Source organism: Asterias rubens, chromosome 4 (genome assembly GCF_902459465.1).
Source record: "Asterias rubens chromosome 4, eAstRub1.3, whole genome shotgun sequence".
Taxonomy (NCBI): domain Eukaryota; kingdom Metazoa; phylum Echinodermata; class Asteroidea; order Forcipulatida; family Asteriidae; genus Asterias; species Asterias rubens.
The window spans coordinates 15,193,200-15,212,142 of record NC_047065.1 but is presented as its reverse complement, the minus strand read 5'-3'; the positions used below and the strand labels follow the sequence as shown (position 1 = coordinate 15,212,142).

Sequence of the window (18,943 nt, the reverse complement as noted above, 5' to 3'; positions counted from 1 at the left end):
AAAAAATGCACTTTAAAGGGAAGGTACACGCTTAGTAATTGTCAAAGACCAGTCTTCTCACTTGGTGTACCTCAACAGAATGCATAAAATAACAAACCATCATACTATGCCATTCAAGTTTGTCGATTTGCACATTGCAGGGACTTGCTGTAGCTCAGCTGAGCAAGATGGTGGATGACATCAAGCTATACGGGACTGCATCCGCATCAAAACATGAAGCCATTAAGGAGATGTTTGATCATCTATTTGATCGCACAACCTGTGACTACATAGAGGCTGTCAAAAAGTAAGCTTTTTGAAGAAGAAAAAAACACTGGAACCTGTTCCTCATGGCATTTAACTCTTTGGAGACCACAGCGAGTTAGTGGCCACAAACGGCTTGTACAAAAATGCCCAAAGCAGTCGCAAACGGCAACAAGATTTTGCCCTACTTCCATTCACAAAAAAAAGGCAAAAGAAAAGATCATGTCCAGATATGAAATTTTCCAATCCTTCTTACATGTTGTTAACTTAGCACTGGCCAACAAACTTTCTGTTCCATGTAATTTTTGTTGACAATTTCACAAAAGAAAATGTGATTTGATGTCTCCGCATTTTGGGACATTTTGGGCATTTTGAGACCTTTAGGCCTATACAGGAATGAATGGTCTTTAAAGTGCATGCAGTACCATGCAGTTTCATTTCCAAGTTGGATTTTCAAACCATTTTTTCATGAAATTTTGCTGGTTCACCAGATTAGTAAAATAACCACCCCACATCAGCTTGATGCTCCCAGCTGGCTTTATAATAAAAAGGAATTATTGATATATTGCCCATCTTGCAATTTTAAAAAGCCATTGCACTTAAGGCTACCACCTCTTTACTATGTAGGTGTCTATGGATCAATCCAGGTTGAATGCTCACATCTTCCAACATCTTTTTTTCTTTACAAACAGAATTGATCCTAAGGGAGTTGATATTGTACTGGATGGACTCTGCGGTGAAGACACTAACCGGGGCTATGATCTCCTGAAACCCATGGGAAAATATGTCCTATACGGTAAGTCAATAGTAAAACCAGTAGCCTAAGGAATGAATACACATGCTCAATAGGTTTGAATGAATAATTAGTTCACCAAGAGTAAATAACAAAAAAACAGTCAGGGGTTCGCCCCGGTGTTCCTGGATGTGGCTGCTGTATGCGCCGTGGCACCTTGTAAACCCTTAGAAGGTGCTACATAATTGGGTCTCAGAATTCATCACTGCAATAACCTACCTTTCTGAAAGTTTGTATATAGGGCCTACTCAGCGCCTTGAGTGCCTTGTTTGGTAGATACGTGCCCTATATAAGACTCTGATATTATTATTATTTTTTAAACTAAAGCTACAGCAGTCACAGATTTTCTTGAATGAATCAACAGAATCAACAGACCAACTGTGGCCAATTTCGTGGCTGTTCTTACCATGGAGTTCTGTTCTGCTTACAGCGCCTCGTAAAAGCATGTCACAATCTGCCATAAGGGAAGAAAAAAGAAGGTGGCAGCTTAGCAGAGATTCCAAAGCAGATCATTTTGTTGATAAGCAGGAGCAATCTGTTGAGCTACAGAAAATTGGAAGAAAATTCCTGAAACTTTATATGGTCATTATTTTAAGCAAGACACTTAATTATTGCTGCATCCTTTGGATGGGACGTCAAGCTGTAAGTCCTGTGTGTTATGTAATGCAAATTAAAGAACTCAGTGCACTTATCGAAAAGAGAAGGGGTTCCATTGCCTTTAAGGTCGGCTAAATCTTAAATATGCGTCAAAGAGGGAGTTATAGTTGGGGTACTATGAGATTTGCTGGTTTAATTGCGTTTATAAACATGGGTATCCATCTTACTTAAAACAAAAAAAAATTTAGTAGTACATCAAATAAGATGTCTTTCCTAGATCTTATAGTACATTTCTCTTTTAACAACTTTTTATCCTTAATGTAATTTTGTTACCACAGGGACAATTATTTTGTATTTTTAAATAAATAAAAAATACTATCTGATTATTTGCAATATTTCTCAAGTTTGACAACACATCATTTATAAATAAGCTTGTTTCCTAGGAGAATATACTTTGTTGGATGGAATGGTTCAGGGCCCAATTTTATAAAGCCTGCAAGCACAACAATTTGCTTATCATGAAATTTCTTTCTTGGCTTGGTAAAAACAGGATTACTAACCAAATTTCCATTCGTTGCATATTGCTTGATACTTTTGTTTGCTCATCCTGAGGCAAATTTGGTTGGTAATCCTGTTTTGATGAAGGAAGAAATTTCATGTTCAGCAATTTTTAGCGCTTACAGGATTTATGAAATTGAGCCCTGATGGAAAAGTTGGCGGCACCACTATTTCATTCGATATGAAGTAATAATATTATAAAATATAGTATAATTAGTATCTAATTTACCTCAATGAGATATCCCTATTTGTAAAAATGAGTGATAAAGTGGTGGCACCATACGGAAAGTTATCCCTATATTTTCCTATTTGTAATAACAGTAGGCATATTGAGCTAACCCGCTCCTGTTTACAAAACAGTGTTAAAAAGTAAACAACACATTCAAGATGGCCGCCCCCATTGGCTGAAAGTTCATTGCCTCAAAATTCAGTTTTGTCTACATCAATATAAAGCTCGATTGTAACAAAAATATACCCAACTTACAATCAATTTACACTTACCGGTTTGCCATAGTTTGAACTATACCAGCACTTCGGAAAATGACATAATGCACACCTCAATGTTGTCGTTTCAAGCAAGGCATGACACGTTCTCTCGGAAATTGAGTAGATTGTAGAGCGCCCTCAATCGACACAAATGAATCAGTCACTGGGAATGTCGTGAGAGACGACGCGCGCCGATCTGAGCGACTATTGGTGCAAGACACCTGAACGTGAACGTCAGAAAGTTGTGTCGTTAAATTCTCACGTTTTTAGCATACGTGAAGTGACAATTTTTCATGTCACTCGTACGTGCGCACAGACGTCACTATAGCATGCAAAAAGCCCAAAGTTGCGACGTCACCAAACAATTACACAACTTTTTGACGTTCACGTTCACGTACGTATTGCTCGCTTAACGTGCAGCTAAACCTCGTTATTGATAGGCCCATGTAGGCCTCCTCCCCTCATTTGTTTAAAATAAAACACACATTTTTTTGCATACTTCATGAACATTTTAATTTTATACATTACTCCCAAAATTTAATTTAGGAAATAACCGTAATGCAAAACTGAAAAGCCGGGGTTGTGTGTGTTACGGTGCCCCCGGTGGACAGAAAAACAGGACATTAACAAACAAAATGGGTCCGTCCAAAAATAATTCGGATTTCTTTTAAGTATTATTTAAAATTGAAAACTATAATAAGGGCAAACAATGGTAGTTACGCTCTTAAAATCGTTCCAACTGACGAGTCGATTTTTTGGTAGTTGAACTAATTAGGCCTTATTCCCAGGTAGGCGACTGCTTGAAATACAATGATATTCGTTCCCGCTATCGTGTTCACGAACGGACGGTATAGTAGCGGAACGAACCTCATTTGCCGTAGTTAGTATTCCTCAGACAATCGCGGTGCATTAAAGACAAAGGACACTATTGTCAACATCCTGTCTTCTCACTTGGTGTATCTCAACATATGCATTAAATAACAAATCTGTGAAAATTTGAGCTCGATTGGTCATTGGAGTTGCGAGATAACTATGAAAGAAAAAAACACCCTTGTCACACGAAGTTGTGTGCTTTCAGATGCTTGATTTCGAGACCTCAAATTCTGAACTTGAGGTCTCGAAATCAAATTCGTGGAAAATGTCTTCTTTCTCGAAAACTACGTCACTTCAGATGGAGCCGTTTCTCACAATGTTTGATACTATCAACCTCTCCCCATTACTCGTTACCAAGAAAGGTTTTATGCAGATAATTATTTTGAGTAATTGCCAATAGTGTCCACTGCCTTTAATACAAAGTAAAGTTTCTTAATCAAAAACTAAAAAAATCTGTAATCACGACTTATTAGTGGGAGCAATGGTATAACTTTTAATGGGCTAACATTTTCTAAATTGTATCAAAGTTTAATTGATTTAGCAAACGAAAATAGAAGTCCATTGTCGTAGAACTTTATATTATCGACTTCTTGCCCTTCTTCAGGAATTTCTAATGTGGTGACGGGTGAAACAAGAAGTTTCTTCAGCTACGCCAGAACAGTAAGTCTGATTTTTTATTTAAAGAAAATAAAACTGTCTATATTATTAGACGGCATTGATTCATACGAAGTCTGTTCTGAGTTGTTCCACATCACCTGAAACCTTTTTATACGAGCGAAACATTAACTCTTTCGGATTTTTTTTATACTTCAGCTTGAATTGTTTCTTTTTTGTGTGGACTATTCCTTGTTTCCCTTCATTAAAGGCAGTGGATACTATTGGTGATTACTCAAAATAGTTATTAGCATAAAACCTTACTTGGTAACAAGTAATGGGGAGTAGATGTTGATAGTATAAAACATTGCGAGCAACGGCTCCCTCTGAAGTGACGTAGTTTTCGAGAATGAAGTAATTTGAGGTCTCGAAATCAAGCATCTGAAAGCACACAATTCGTGTGAAAAGGGTGTTTTTTCTTTCATTATAGTTATCTCGCAACTCCGACGACCAATATTAAGCCCATTTCACAGGTTTGTTATTGTATGCATAATAAGTTGAGATTTATACACGAAGTGAGAAGACTGGTCTTTGACAATTACCAATAGTGTCCAGTGTCTTGTTCGGGCGGATATCTTGTGGTTTTGAAGATTCTTATAGTCACGTTCCAAAATTGTATTTCCCTTTTAAGGTCCTTCCAGTTTTATGTTCCGTTTCTGGTTGTGATTCTGCCAATTTTCTTTCCACTCGGAGCACAATGGAATATTTTAGTCTTTATGTTGTTGTGCTTTCCTCTCGGCAAACAGTTGTTTTCTTGCAGAGAGAGGGTTATTTTTGGTCCCGCCGCTGTCGGTTTTTGAGCGGCACTAATAATATTAGCAGATAAATCAAGTTAGCAACAAAAATAATATCAATTTGCAATTAATTTAATTGTATTGTTCTGTCTGTCTAGTGGTGGAATGTGGACAGCGTCAAGCCGGGCAAGTTGTGGGATGAAAACAAGACGATGTCAGGTTTCCAGTTGTACCATTACCTCTTCGATCAATGCGGAGAGGAGAAAGTTAAGATCATCATGAAAGAAGTCTTCAAGCTACACACCGTTAATATTATTAACCCTGTCATTGATTCCACGTATGCCTTTGAAGAGGTAGGTCACTAAAAAAAACTCACTATGCTTTGAGGCCGCTGTGTGGCAGGAGATTCTGTCCCCATCAGAGCCGTATATTATTCGGAGAGTTACGACAACTTGCAATAGAAGCCAATTTGTTCCCAAGAAACACTTGGTCGAACACGGGGTGCCAAACTAGTCTGCCCATTGGGTTCTGCTGCATTTGGAGACAACATGGCGTCCAGCAACCACGTGACCAAAGAAAAATGTTCCCTCCATGTCGCAACTCCGACTGTCAATATTATACGTCTCTGGTGCCAATGATATTCTGTCCCCATCACAAAACGGCAAACTGTGCACAATCGTCTTCTGAAAGCGCGCTCTTTTGAATAATCCTTCAGTTAATTTTGCCATAAAGCGGACAGAGTCTCATGTGGACATATTTACTTTCCTAGGACTCCGTATCCAAGCTGGCGGTTCACGGCTACGACGATTTTGTAGTGACTTTTATGTCCGAATAGACATCACAGATACCGGTTATAATGACTATTGTACACTTAAAATTAACATAACTATTAAAGAGTTCAAGTAAAAAAATGCAACCCCCCAAAATAGCAAATAATATTTCATATATCATCTACTGGTCTACTGCTTGTTAAAAGGAAACTTCCCAAGAGACAGACCAACCTTCACAAGATAAATCCAACAAATTTGTTATGTAATACCACTGCGTTTTGCTAAAACTAAAAACGCTCACGTCACATACGCTAGCGATATTAAACAGATTGTAACCCGACTTTGGAAACTCAATTTCTTTGCAGGTTGGAGAGGCGATGATGAAGATGCATGACCATAAGAACGTCGGGAAAATTCTCATCATTCCTGAGCAAGAAGCAAAGCCAAAGGTGAGTTCTTAAACCGAACTCGCTATCAATGAACGTAGTGAGGAAACTAACCCTTCTCGCGTGAACTTATGCTAAAATCATTCACGCATGCATACATGTACTATTGGTTGGCGACAATCGGAAGTTTCTTGTTTCTTCTATAAACGTAAAAGCAATTTAGGGCCTAATTCTAAGTTTGACTAATGAAAAGACACCTACGTGCAAAATTGTCAGTGTGTGTGAGTTTTGTCCTTGTTTTGTCTTCACCGTTTTTGCAATCTGCCATCCCTACAGAAGTCAATATCCGTTGCCCCCCCCCCCCCCCCCCCCCCGTGAGGCAATACCTTTTGGACAATATCACAAGGAAGCAAGCCTGGTAAATCTTCAATCTCAGCGCTGATTTTCAATTACCAGAGTTTTCTACACTTTTTGTTTTTACAAATTCACTTAAAATAAAATTTAACTTTTGTTTCATTACAGACTGCCAACTAATTCCCTGTAAGATTTAAATTTTATTTAAAAATTTTGCATATTGAATCAACTCATCTCACATTGACTCATTGTTCATAATCATCCAACACAACAGTCATCTTTATCATATAACAATTTCATAGAGCTGTTACGTATTGAAAAATAACTTTACTTGCTTGTAAACAAAGTACAAAGAACCTATCACAACATTTTGCATTCGTCAATAACAGCATCACGTGTTTTTTCCGAAAGGAAATACATTCTCATGCCGCTCCAAGACAAGTAAGCTACCAGAGAAGACATTACCGAAATGAAATTTGTTGATCGTTACCATTTTATTGTCAACATTGGCACTTTGTTCTTGAGAATATTTCCTAAGTGGGAACATACCCTTTAAAACAGCTCTATTAAATTGGCCTTTTTATCATTATTTCTTCCTTCTCCTATACCGCACCATCCATCAATCATTGCAGTAAAACTCTATACAATAATTTACCTGACGATAAAATGTATAAAGTGGTAGAAAAATGAAAGAATTGCAACCTGGGAAAGCTGGATAAATGAAGCTGCATCACAAGCCTTTCAGACAATAGTCGAGGGAGTCTCGATGAAGGGCTTTAAAAGGCGGGAAACTAGGGCGCGTTTTTGCTGTCGTAACCGATAATCAGTGTTTCTGTTGAACTTGCCATTGATTGATCACTGGACATTGACCGAAACAGTTATTGGTTACAGCCGCGAAAACCCAAGAACAAGAATCTATCATGGTTTGCGGTAATATAACATAGTGATAATACTTGTCATGGTTTGGGAGTAATATAACATGGTGATGATACTTGTATTTTTATATCCAACGCAAAGTTTTAAACCTATCTAAGAACACCAGTGTTAACTTTCCCAAAAACTCCTACCATTCCTACATTTATACAAGGCAGGCTTGCAATTTGGGCCAAGGACTGGGGTTTTTCACGTTAGTGTTTAAAGATGGGCATGCACTCATAATTTGTTTGTACATTTTTCTCATGACGAATGCATGCGCATTGTGTTCAAATTACATGCCGTTCCTCGTTTATTACTCAAATTTAATGTGTATTTTATGCAATTTTGAACTTCTTTGGGGAACTACTTTTAAAAGTTGGGTGTTTTATCTTTGGTGCGTGAGCCAGCATGAATCAGATATCATTTTGAAGAACATCAGTTGATTATTATTTCCCCGCCTCTTTTCATTCCGTCACCAGCCTATTGTACCAGAGACCATTGCTTCCGAGGCCAGCAGCACAGATGACGTCAAGGAACCAGATACACCAAAGTAGAGCATTCCAAGCTGTGAGCATTCACTCGTTATCCGACGATGAAAGTATACGAGTTTCGAGGAATATCGACAGTTCTATTCATTATGAAGTAGGCCTACATATCGAAGCACACCATTTGAATTCTGCTACCCGAAATCCAACTCGGAAGTCGAAGGCAGTTTGCCATTTTACTCTAGGTAGTTTGCCGATGCCCGGATCTCTACCAGACTGCAAGGCAGCTTTCTTTGACTTTTACTCAGAACATGGCAGACAGCGTTATAATATTTTCTCGAAGAGATATTTTTTAACACATGAACAGTTAATTATGATTTGTACATGGATTAAAATCTTCATAAAAACCAACAGGCATGATAACTATCATCGCATTGAGATTTTAATATAATTATAACTGAGTCGAACAAAAGACGCAATTCATAAATTAATTTTCTGTGAACTATCTCGTCAATGACCGATTATATTCTTAAACTTATCGCAGAGCTATACCCCTCCCCTTCCCATTTAGACCCCTAATAAAAGTGCATGCGACGTCTTCATAGTTTAAACAGCACATAAATATTATTAAACATTAATGTATACATTCCTTGATTGCCATTATTCATGGCATTAATTAAGAGCTAGCAGTGAATTACAGTGCCATATCAAAGTGATGTGTTAAAATTGTTATTGGTTGTCATCTCGCAAGATATTCGGGGAACATTTTACGGGGCCGACAAAAAACAAGTTGTCTGAAAGAGCTAGATATAACATAATATGTGTAGCGCGCCGTACCGCCCGCTTAGCTTTGGGTTAGACTGTTAGTATTCTTGATGAACTGAAACCAAGAAAAGCGGAATATCACGTTACGTTACCTTACGTTACGCTACGTTACGTTACGTTACGTTACGTTACGTTACGTTACGTTACGAGTATGAGATAGTGACGTCTTTGACCAAGACTAGGGATCTCTAGTGTACCGTTCTAGCCCCACATTGGAAGCCTCGTTTTATTCTTCGGTCCCTGCTTCGGAGGCGATGTGTTTAGTCATTCCGTTGACATTTTATTTCAGAAGAGAACCTTGGTTGTTCAATGATTATCTGAAATGTTTGTTTGTTTGTTTGTTTATTTTTTAGTTTTTTGTTGTTTTTTGGTTGTTTTTGGCGTTTAGTTTATGGTTTTTCTAAAGTGCTGGATTTTATATTGGTGCCGCTTTTGTTTGTAGTAATACAGTTGATACGATAAAATAAAAAATATAATAATTAGGTCTACTTGTATTTATAAGATGACAGCGATTACTGAATAAAATAACAGTTAGTTTTGATTCTCTTTAGGAAAGAACTTCGTGAAAAAGTGCTATACAGGTTTCCAACATTCCATAAAAGCATTGTCCACGTTGCCTTTAATATGTATTTTTGCAATTGATTATAATGCCGAACTGTCAATTCTTGCCTTTGAGTTCCAAGATAGCGTTGTACAGGAATTCTGCAAAAGCTGTCCGGTGACACTTTTGGTAGCAGTAGTGGGATACCCCCTTTTACATAGCTCCATCTGAATTGGTTGCTGCAAAGGGATACTTATCAGTGTAAAAGCAGCTTTGCATTCCTATGCCTTTGTACATTTTTGGGGTCATATATGGTCATACAAATCGCAGCAAAATTGGTGGCAGAAGCGGGATACTATTCAATGGACAAGGACTTTTCCTTAACAAGTCTAAAATATCTAAAACATTTCTAAGTCATACAGAGAGGTGCTATCTTGATTGCATAAATGGTGACAGCAGCGGGGTTCATATAGAACAGATTTAAAAATGAGTCAATCGACAAAACCTTCACCTGCTAAATTTAAAGGTCGACAGAACATTTGTTTTTAAAAAATTTCATTCATATAACTCTTATGCATAATGCAGTTTCAAAAATACAGTACCATTTAATTGCCTATTTAATGCTGTAGCCAAAGAAAGAATAGAAATGCCTTCCACTTAATTTATCCTTCCATTCAAATGTTATTCCATGATGACCTTAATAAACCATACAGTGATCATCTGAGAATACCAGTCACTATAAAAATCAAAGTAAGATAAACATCAAAAGAATGTCAAAGCTTATCAAAATACTGCTACTTTGCAAACTTTGAAAGTGTTACCGCCTTTTTCAATGAAATCCCTACCAACTGCCCAAGTGGAATTTATGGTGGCAGCGGTGGGATACCATATTTAAAGATAACCGTCGTGTGCCATAGTAAGGCAATATCTGTTTGTTCCAAGGAAATCCACATCAGCTGCCCCAGAGGAATTTATGATGGCAGATGTGGGATAACCTAATCAAAGATGACCACTGTGTGCCATAAAGGCGATGAGGAAAGTCAAGCACCACTGGCTATTATACTGCCCGGTAAAGCAAAACCAATCGTAGTGATCTAGACAATTTTGATTAGCTGATCAGGCAATGTCTTCTACAAGAATGATTATATTGTGAGTATACTTGGTGCTTGCAAAACAGAGTATTAATATGCACATACATGTACATGTAATATTCTGTATACATGGTCTCATCAGTTCTAGTCTGGACCTAAATTTCTTAGAGCTACTTATTTAAGCAGAACATGTTGCTTAACAAGTTTCTGTTTACCAACGCCCTTACAAAAACATTCTGTGATAACTCCCGTGGTACTTGCTGTTACCAAACAAAATATTTCTTGTGGTACCCGATGTTACCACTCAAAATACTACAGGAATATGAAGTACCACAGGAACTCCTAACTACACTCGTGTGGTAATGTCAATGACTGCCTGTGGTAAGTTAGTACTTCCTGTTTCCCCCAAAAATACCACAAGAATATCAAATTCCACAGGAACTTGTGTGGTAATGTCTACAGGCTGGCTGTTGTAAAAATTAATGATATTTCCAACAATGAGCTGGATACCAGTTGAAGCTACATGTGACATGGTTCTTTACCTGGTTACCTTATTCATTGGGGGCATAGTTTTGTGATTTGACAGCTGTATGAATTGGCCCTTACAGTAGCAGAACAAATAATGTGCTAAAAGTACTTCACAGGTATTACAAAGAAATATTCCTTGTGCGTGTCATGTATAACTATAAGTCAAAATACAAATAATTTTTCGCTTGCACAGCAAGAGCAGAAATGTGGTACTAACCCTATGGGAAAGTGGGAAATGGTGACATCGAGTTTCTACGTTAAGCTGAGATGAGAAATTAAGCCAAAGTCCTTCAAATACAATTTAACATAAAAGCGGATATTTTTATGGAAAACTAAGTTTTGAAGCAGATACCATCAGGTGAACTGAGTAAATATATTTTGAGAGGCAAAAATTGATTTAATATGAATGAAAAGTGAGTTTCAATAACACTTGAGAAACTCAGCATGTCCAAATGATCAAACTTCACCATCATTGGTTGCATAAAATATTACATGTCACGTTGAACCAATCACAGCATCTTTGTCATCACATTTCAAACTTTAAAAAAAAACAATAGCTATTCAGACGGGTGAATGCCATTGTTATCGTGAAATAAATCAAAATTCATCGATTGAATCAAAATAAGATATTTTTCTAGTTGAACAGCCAGCTTAGTCCAATACACGAAAAGGAATATTTGTATAATATGAAATACCAAGTAGAGAGAGTTATATATTATATAGTTTTATAGTAGATATCAAAAGTATACATAATAGTGGTACTATATATTTGTTCAATCACACAATGCAATATGATCGTTGAAATAATAGGATTTAATAGTAGAATGATATCTCTGTATCCAGGTTGTGTATTGTTCGTGATAGCCATTGTGTTATACAACTAATAATTTAATTTATAGTTTAACATCTGATAACTGATACAACACATCAAGAATCAGGAATGTTGATTATTAGGGTCACTCTGTTAGCCAATAATCCCTTAAGGGCGTAAAGTGGTACCTGCGAGGGTAGAGGTTGATGCTGTGTTTGAAAAAGCCTTTGGGTTGCCAGAGTGGCCGTTTACTACCCAGGAAGCTGGGAAAGATTAAAGGAATGTTATTGGCCCAATGACCAGGGCACTAATGTAAAGAACATTGATATGTTATTGTAAAATGTGCTATATAAGAACTAGTTATTATAATTATTACTATAAACAAAAACGCACCTACAGTGATCTGCAATATGGGAAAAATAACGAAATGAATATTGCCTATAGCCCATAAATTAAATTGATAACTACATAATAGTCAAGATATGTTATAAGCTCGCTGATGATATAACAATGTTGCTTTGCTGTAAAAGTCTCTGTAAATAATATCATGGCGAGTAAAAGGGGGGGTTACTGGAAAACAGTATCTGCGAATACGAAATGTACTTCCAAGTTCCAACAGTGTTTGTGCTCAACTATTATTCAAATAATCAAAAATGCTAATTAAGACTACATGCATTTAATATCAGAATACACTGCTGTATTATAATAGCTACCAAGAATTTAAGCAAATTTGCTTACAACAGATAAATATTGCAGAGCAGAAACTCATTTGCATCACTATATCATATAGCTACTAAGAATAAGCAAATTTGCAAACCACAGAGGATAAACATACTTAGCAGAAATACAATTGCATGATACATGTAATCTCATATTGCTGCCAAGAATAAGTAATTTAGCTAACAATGGATAAATATTGCTCAGCAGAAATGAAATTGCATGACAATCTTGGACTGCTACCAAGAATAAGCAAATGTTATAACCACATATAAATCTTGCTAAGCAGAGACAGGTTTAAGGCCGAATAAATAATAATAATAATAATAAAAGGCCTGACAATGTTGTCTTGGCTGAGCAAGACATGGCCAGGGTACCAGTCACAGCAACAGTAACTGAATGGTGATCTGGCGATTGTTAGCCTTTTTCAAAGCAAATGCTTCTTGTGCTTAGCAAGTTTTATGTGCTTACAGGCTTTATGGAACTTGTTTAGTTACAATGAGTTAGTGGTGTAAAATCAAGATGACCGCTCCATGATATCTATTAATTGACAAGGTCCTCAATATATCACTTGTTATTTGTTGATGTCACAATGCCCATTACGTTGCCACCATTTGAAAGTAGTTTGACAGTCATTGGCTGGCGTACAGTAGAGATCAATTTCATTGGCAGCAAGGTTTTAAGTTAGGCTTAAATTATGAAAATAAGCAACTGCATTGATCAGCCAATCAGGTACACGTACCACTGCCAAGGCAGCTATGATTGGATTGTTTAAATGTAAAAGTAGTTTAGTGATGATGTTATAGCGTAGACAGGTAAAACAAGTCAGAGATAATGTATACATATATACATATATATAAAGAGGAGATATGTTATTGATATCGAAATGTGTAATTCCGAAGCATGATGAGAAAGAAATTAAACTAAGAAAACGGGGATAAAAATAAATAAAAAGTACCTGAATAAATAACAAAAATTGCAGCACGAAAATGGTGGATAATTGTTTGTGTTGATTGAAAGTACTTTTGCAAAAGAGTTGTTTATAGAAGTCTCACCCTAAGAGTCTTCCTCGAAGGCTTAAAGAAGGACAAGCACTCCAAACACATACACAAGTTTCATGGTGTAAGAGAAGTTTAATTGGAGACGCTGCTTTTCGTCACCGGTAGATTGTGCAAAATCGTCTGGCTCATAGGCAAATACAAGGGGAACGTGGAACGTTTTGGATGTTTCAAACCATTGTATTTTTTATTTTATTTTTCCCCACTAAATCTTATTTGAGGCAGGGCAAGACAACCAAGGTTTAAGATTGCCAACTTACTCAGGACCACATGGAAGAAGACAGGTGGATAAGTTCCGCAAAATCTGAAATTTCCTAAAAATGGGTTTGGGTTCCTTTTATACTAGACACGATACCTCTTTTGAGCAGACACAGTGTGGACTATTTCTTTCTAAATTTTGTGATTGACTTAGTTCTTTCAAGTGTTCTGAAGACTCGAGGAGGTTTTGAAAAAATCCTGAAAAAAAAGAAAGATTCTGAGAAAATGGCACGACTGAAAAAGAAAAATGACATCAAGGCAATACACAAAGGATCAGTCCAGAATTTGATGGTACAGACATTTTTATACTGTATGCTTTATTACATTGTAACTGCCACATCTTATTACATAAACATATAGTACACATATTTTAGAACTGGCAAAATGCAACAATGCAAACTTTTACAAAAAAACAACATCATACAACTCGATATATAATACCAAGTAATTAACCAAGAGACAACTGAATGGGTAAATTAATTAATATTAATTTATTGCAAAGGAAAGTAAATTATTTGATGCTATGCAATTTAACTTCTTCTACTTCAACCTGGAGCTGATCCAGCAATGTGCCTTTTAACTTGTAGAAAACACCTTCACACCTTCATTTTGAACATCACAAGGCCGAATGGCCAGTTCAAGGTGAGGGCTATGTCGTCGATTTCACCAAACTCTTCCTAACTTAGGACTAATCTTAAGACTTACGACGAGTTCAGTTCCGTATACGACGAATACGTTAAGACGCATTGAACCCATCCTAAGTTACTCGTCCTAATTTGAGATAGGATTAATCCTAGCGTTTGGTGAAATCGGCTGCTGGACACGTTTGGTAATTGTCAAAGACCAGTATTCTTACTTGGTGTTTCCCAACATATGCATAAAATATCAAACCTGTGAAAATTTGGTCATCGAGAATAATGACAGAAAAACTCTTGTTGCATACTTTGTGTGCTTTCGGATGCATGAAATTACAGGCTTCAGCTGAAGTATTTAATTGTTTGAGTGAGAAATAACCGCTTTCTCAAAAACTATGTTATCAGCGGATCACATATTTTCGACCCCCGACTTTGATTTACATTTACCGCAAGAATGTGCAAGCTCCAACGATGACAGAAGCTCTGCTTTTACTCACGGTCTGTATTTTCGTCAAGCTTAGGATAAAGTTTCCTGTCATGGGTTATGCTCAAACATTTATAATTTTTTTAGTATACGTTTGTAGATCACTAGTGCATTATCATACCATCAATCAAATGAGCGAAAGAAACAACATCTAACCTCGACAGTTCAAAACAAAACTATCATCTGCTAGATTAAGTTTCATTCTCCTTCAGTCACTAGATATATCGAGTGATGTGGTTGCTATTTGGGATTCTATGGCATGCCAATATGAAATTTTATAATATTAATTGAATTAGATTTCTTATTATGCATGCCATACTAGCTTCTGAATATTAAATAAATACCAACAAATGGAATCATGACGCCGCTCCAAAGTAAAGCATGCATTACTACGGTAAATAATGTATGACCAAAACTTTTTTTTAAAGATTTGAACACATGATGAAGTGCAAGTGTCTTGTAAAAAGTTTCCTGTTATCCCAATTGAAACCCAAGACACCAGGATACTTCAGAGGGAGACGTTTCTCACAATGTTTTATACTATCACAGAGATGCCAAGTCCAGAGGCCAGCTATGCGTGAGATTTTTCAAAGCTCACCAGGTTTTCCCGGTCTGGCCCCAATGCGTGAGAAAATGGTTGCTGTGCGTGTGAGCGTGAGACAAAGCCCAAATGCGTGAGTCTCACGCCTAATGCGTGAGACTTGGTACGTCTGCTATCAACAGCTCTCCATTGCTTGTTACCAAGTAAGGTTTTATGCTAACAATCATTTTGAGTAATTACCAATAGTGTCCAGTGCCTTTAACTGATTTGGGCTGTCAGCCAATCAACTGTCACCAGGGGCACGTTGCCACCTAGAACCCCCATTAGGTTGTAGGCTCAGACGTCGATGACAGTTTTTTTTTAGTTTGACCAAAACTGCACTGAAGGGTATCAAACAAAGTGGCATTTGACACGTGAGGTAAGAGACTTCTAAGTTAAGTCCGCAGAGAAACTTTCTTGAAATACCATAAGCCTTATATGATACCTTTTTGAAGAAGGAAAAATTTCACTTGTGCTGCTGGGATATCTTCTCCTTCTTTAGCCGCGTTCCCATAGGACTTTTGGGTCTGGTACCTTCTAAGTTAACAGCTATTCGCACTTGGATTAATTTGTGTGTTCAGTATTAAACTTACCAGGGGCCTTTCTCAAACCTTGGATTGGGCTCCGGCTCCGTGCGCAGCGTACGCAGTGGAAACGCAGCTATGCTTTTAGCCTAAAAATGTTTGAGCAGCGCGTATTGCCCGCGGTAGTTCCAGCATCAACAGGCCTTTCGGATAGAAGTCACATGACAGTATTTTTAAGTGACCGGCATGGTGCATTCGCATTGGACATCTTGTCCCTGTTAAGTTAACCTTGTTAAGTTACCGCGACTCAAGTCAGCCGTCTAAAGTTAAAAGCGCTGTGGCTGTTCGCACTTGGACTTTATACTGGTAAGTTAACAATTTGCGGTGGTAGGTTAACCATTTTAAGTCCAATGCAAACGCGGCTCTTGTTAAAAGGAGAAAGGACAAACACCAATTCAACCAAATCTAGACCACTAACAGATTATATTTCAATGAAAAACTTTGGCTGAAACAAAAACAAAACTGAACTCGTCAAATCTGTTTGGTGACAAACTTGAAGCTACAGTAAAATTTGGTTTCTTTAGAAGTTTACATACAACAAGGAAATTCTGATTGCTTTAATCACATGATTAATACACCAATAATAGTTGCTATAATGGATACTCGTTACATAGATTCAAAAGCAAAGATGTCCAGGCAGGGCTCAAATTTTACTCTGGACTGCCGGCCTTGGGCCAGTAATTTCAGAGTCAGGCCAGTAAACCATTGATCTTCTATTTCATTTCAATAACTTGGTGTACAAAAAAATGATGTTTAAAGGCAGAGGACACTATTGGTAATTGTCAAAGACTAGCCTTCACAGTTTGTGAATCTCAACATATGCAAAAAATAACAAACCTGTGAAAATTTGAGCTCAATCGGTCATCGAACTTGCGAGATAATAATAAAAGAAAAAAACACCCTTGTCACACGAAGTTGTGTGCGTTTAGATGGTTGATTTCGAGACCTCAAGTTCTAAATTTGAGGTCTCCAAGTCAAATTCGCAGAAAATTACCTCTTTTTCGAAAACTATGGCACTTCAGAGGGAGCTGTTTCTCACAATGTTGTATACCATCAACCTCTCCCCATTACTCGTCACCAAGAAAGGTTTTATGCTAACAATTATTTTGAGTAATTACCAATAGTGTCCACTGCCTTTAAAAGTCGGTTTTGAGTCTCATAAATGTCTTTCAACTCTCCTGAGTATCACCAATAAAACAGAAGATACAAATCTTCTTATTAGTATTTTGTTCAAATAAAACGGTGTAGGCCTAGATGATAAAAAATTGTGCTCTCATTTTGATTCAGGTCTCTTTTCATTTTGATTCTGGTCTCTTTTCATTTTGATTCTGATCTCTTTTCATTTTGAATCAGGTCTTGTAAACAAAATCCCGGCCATGTGGCGTGTCATGGCCGAGCGGTTAAGAGCACCGGATTCAAGCTCTGGTGTTTGATGACACCCAAGCCTACATTCGTATGGACTGTAAAACTAAAAGGGGTAACCCTGTTGTAACCCTAGGAGTAGGTGGCAACAGCCTCTGGAAATTTTTTTTTTTGTAAAACCGCACCTTGAAGTGGCCTTCAGGCCTTGTGTGTCTGGCGACTTGTAAAAAAAAAAAATTAGAATTAAAAAAAATTCAGATTTTGAGCTACAAGTGACGTCTTGCGGATTATTCCCCCAAATTTAAGCCCTGATCACAAAAAACCTTTTATCGTGTTTGCTTCTGTGATACATACCATGATGAAATGATTCACAGTGATCAATGAGTACAATTTTGCTCGACTATAATACTTTGTTTACATTTCAGACAGCAGGAAGTTTCCCTTATTTTTTTTCCCACTCGCCCGCTGGACGAGTCAATCAACATTTTGGGTTGCTTGCAAGTCTTTTTCACTAGCCCACATGTATTAATGCACACAAGTTTTGGAGCATAACAAAAAATGGCAACGAAGTTGCAACTCCTGGTTGCCAGAGGTTATTGCGCATTCAAATCCATCAAATTCAGGGCCAAACATCTATTTGGATGTATTCTGGGGTGATTAGGGTTAAATAAGCCTGCACATCTGATGTCAAACTTCAAAGCTTTTGAATTCTGCCAGAGAGTGGCCTCGAGCCAATGTTAATATATTGACGGTCACATTGAATGGATGTACCGTTGATCTCGCATTCATCTTGGGGTCAAATTCTACATACACCATTACATATAAAGCCGACCTCAGGTCGACCTACATGTACGATTTTCCTGCGTCCGCAACAAACCATTGGCAACAGGCAGACAAAATATGCTCAGGTCACAATAGCTGAGAAATTGTGCGCCTACGGGATTCGTCATACAAGTTGAAATTTTTCTACTCTTGCGATTGTTAACTCTTTTCGAGTGCCAACTGTTTCAGATACTCTTAAAATCATCAGGTCGTAAATAATCGCCGACTAAAAAGTTCCCGATGAACCAAGCTCAGGTGCAGTGTGATCCTGAAAAGTCAGTTGAGGAGCTGGGTTTTTTTAATGCAAGGTCGACCTGACTGAGGCCGGCTTAGAACATCATATGGATGAACATATACTGTATTAGAGATTTATGTTGTATCCAATGTTATAACACCCCTTACCAATATTCTGCCTTTCCATTGCTTTAGAGCGCGTCACATGATATGTCTTAGTTTTGCTGGACGACAGCCGTGTGATAGTGCATCCGTTTGCCGTGCACTAGTCCAAAAGACTAGCACATGGCGTGGAGTACCCATATATATGTCCGTTGCGTGTACGAGGATGATAAATTAATAGTCTGTAACCATTTTGGATTACATGACACTACATGCAGAGCACAGTAAAAGTTTTCGCAATCTGTATTCGCGTCGTCCGTGGATTGTAGCATTCAGGTCTGTAAGGACAGTATTTAGAAATGTTTGGGGTGTTATAAAACAAATATTGGTTGCTTTTACTCGTGCAATGGTTTAAACTATGACTCGGAGCGTTCTATTTTCTTGAGGTGAAGCCGAGGGAAAA

The 18,943-nt window shown here is 37.5% G+C and overlaps 1 protein-coding gene across 1 annotated transcript in view; it reads left to right on the top strand.

Moving 5' to 3' along the window:
• The window catches only part of LOC117289647 (synaptic vesicle membrane protein VAT-1 homolog-like), a 30,727-nt gene extending 17,400 nt beyond the window's left edge, over nt 1–13,327 (top strand). Inside the window, exons 4-9 of the mRNA XM_033770866.1 lie at nt 141–286; nt 936–1,039; nt 4,155–4,210; nt 5,097–5,291; nt 6,074–6,157; nt 7,843–13,327. Coding sequence (XP_033626757.1) covers nt 141–286; nt 936–1,039; nt 4,155–4,210; nt 5,097–5,291; nt 6,074–6,157; nt 7,843–7,917 — 660 coding nt within the window. The 3' untranslated portion in view covers nt 7,918–13,327. The remainder of the gene's footprint in view (nt 1–140; nt 287–935; nt 1,040–4,154; nt 4,211–5,096; nt 5,292–6,073; nt 6,158–7,842) is intronic.
• The last annotated feature ends 5,616 nt before the right edge of the window (nt 13,328–18,943 follow it).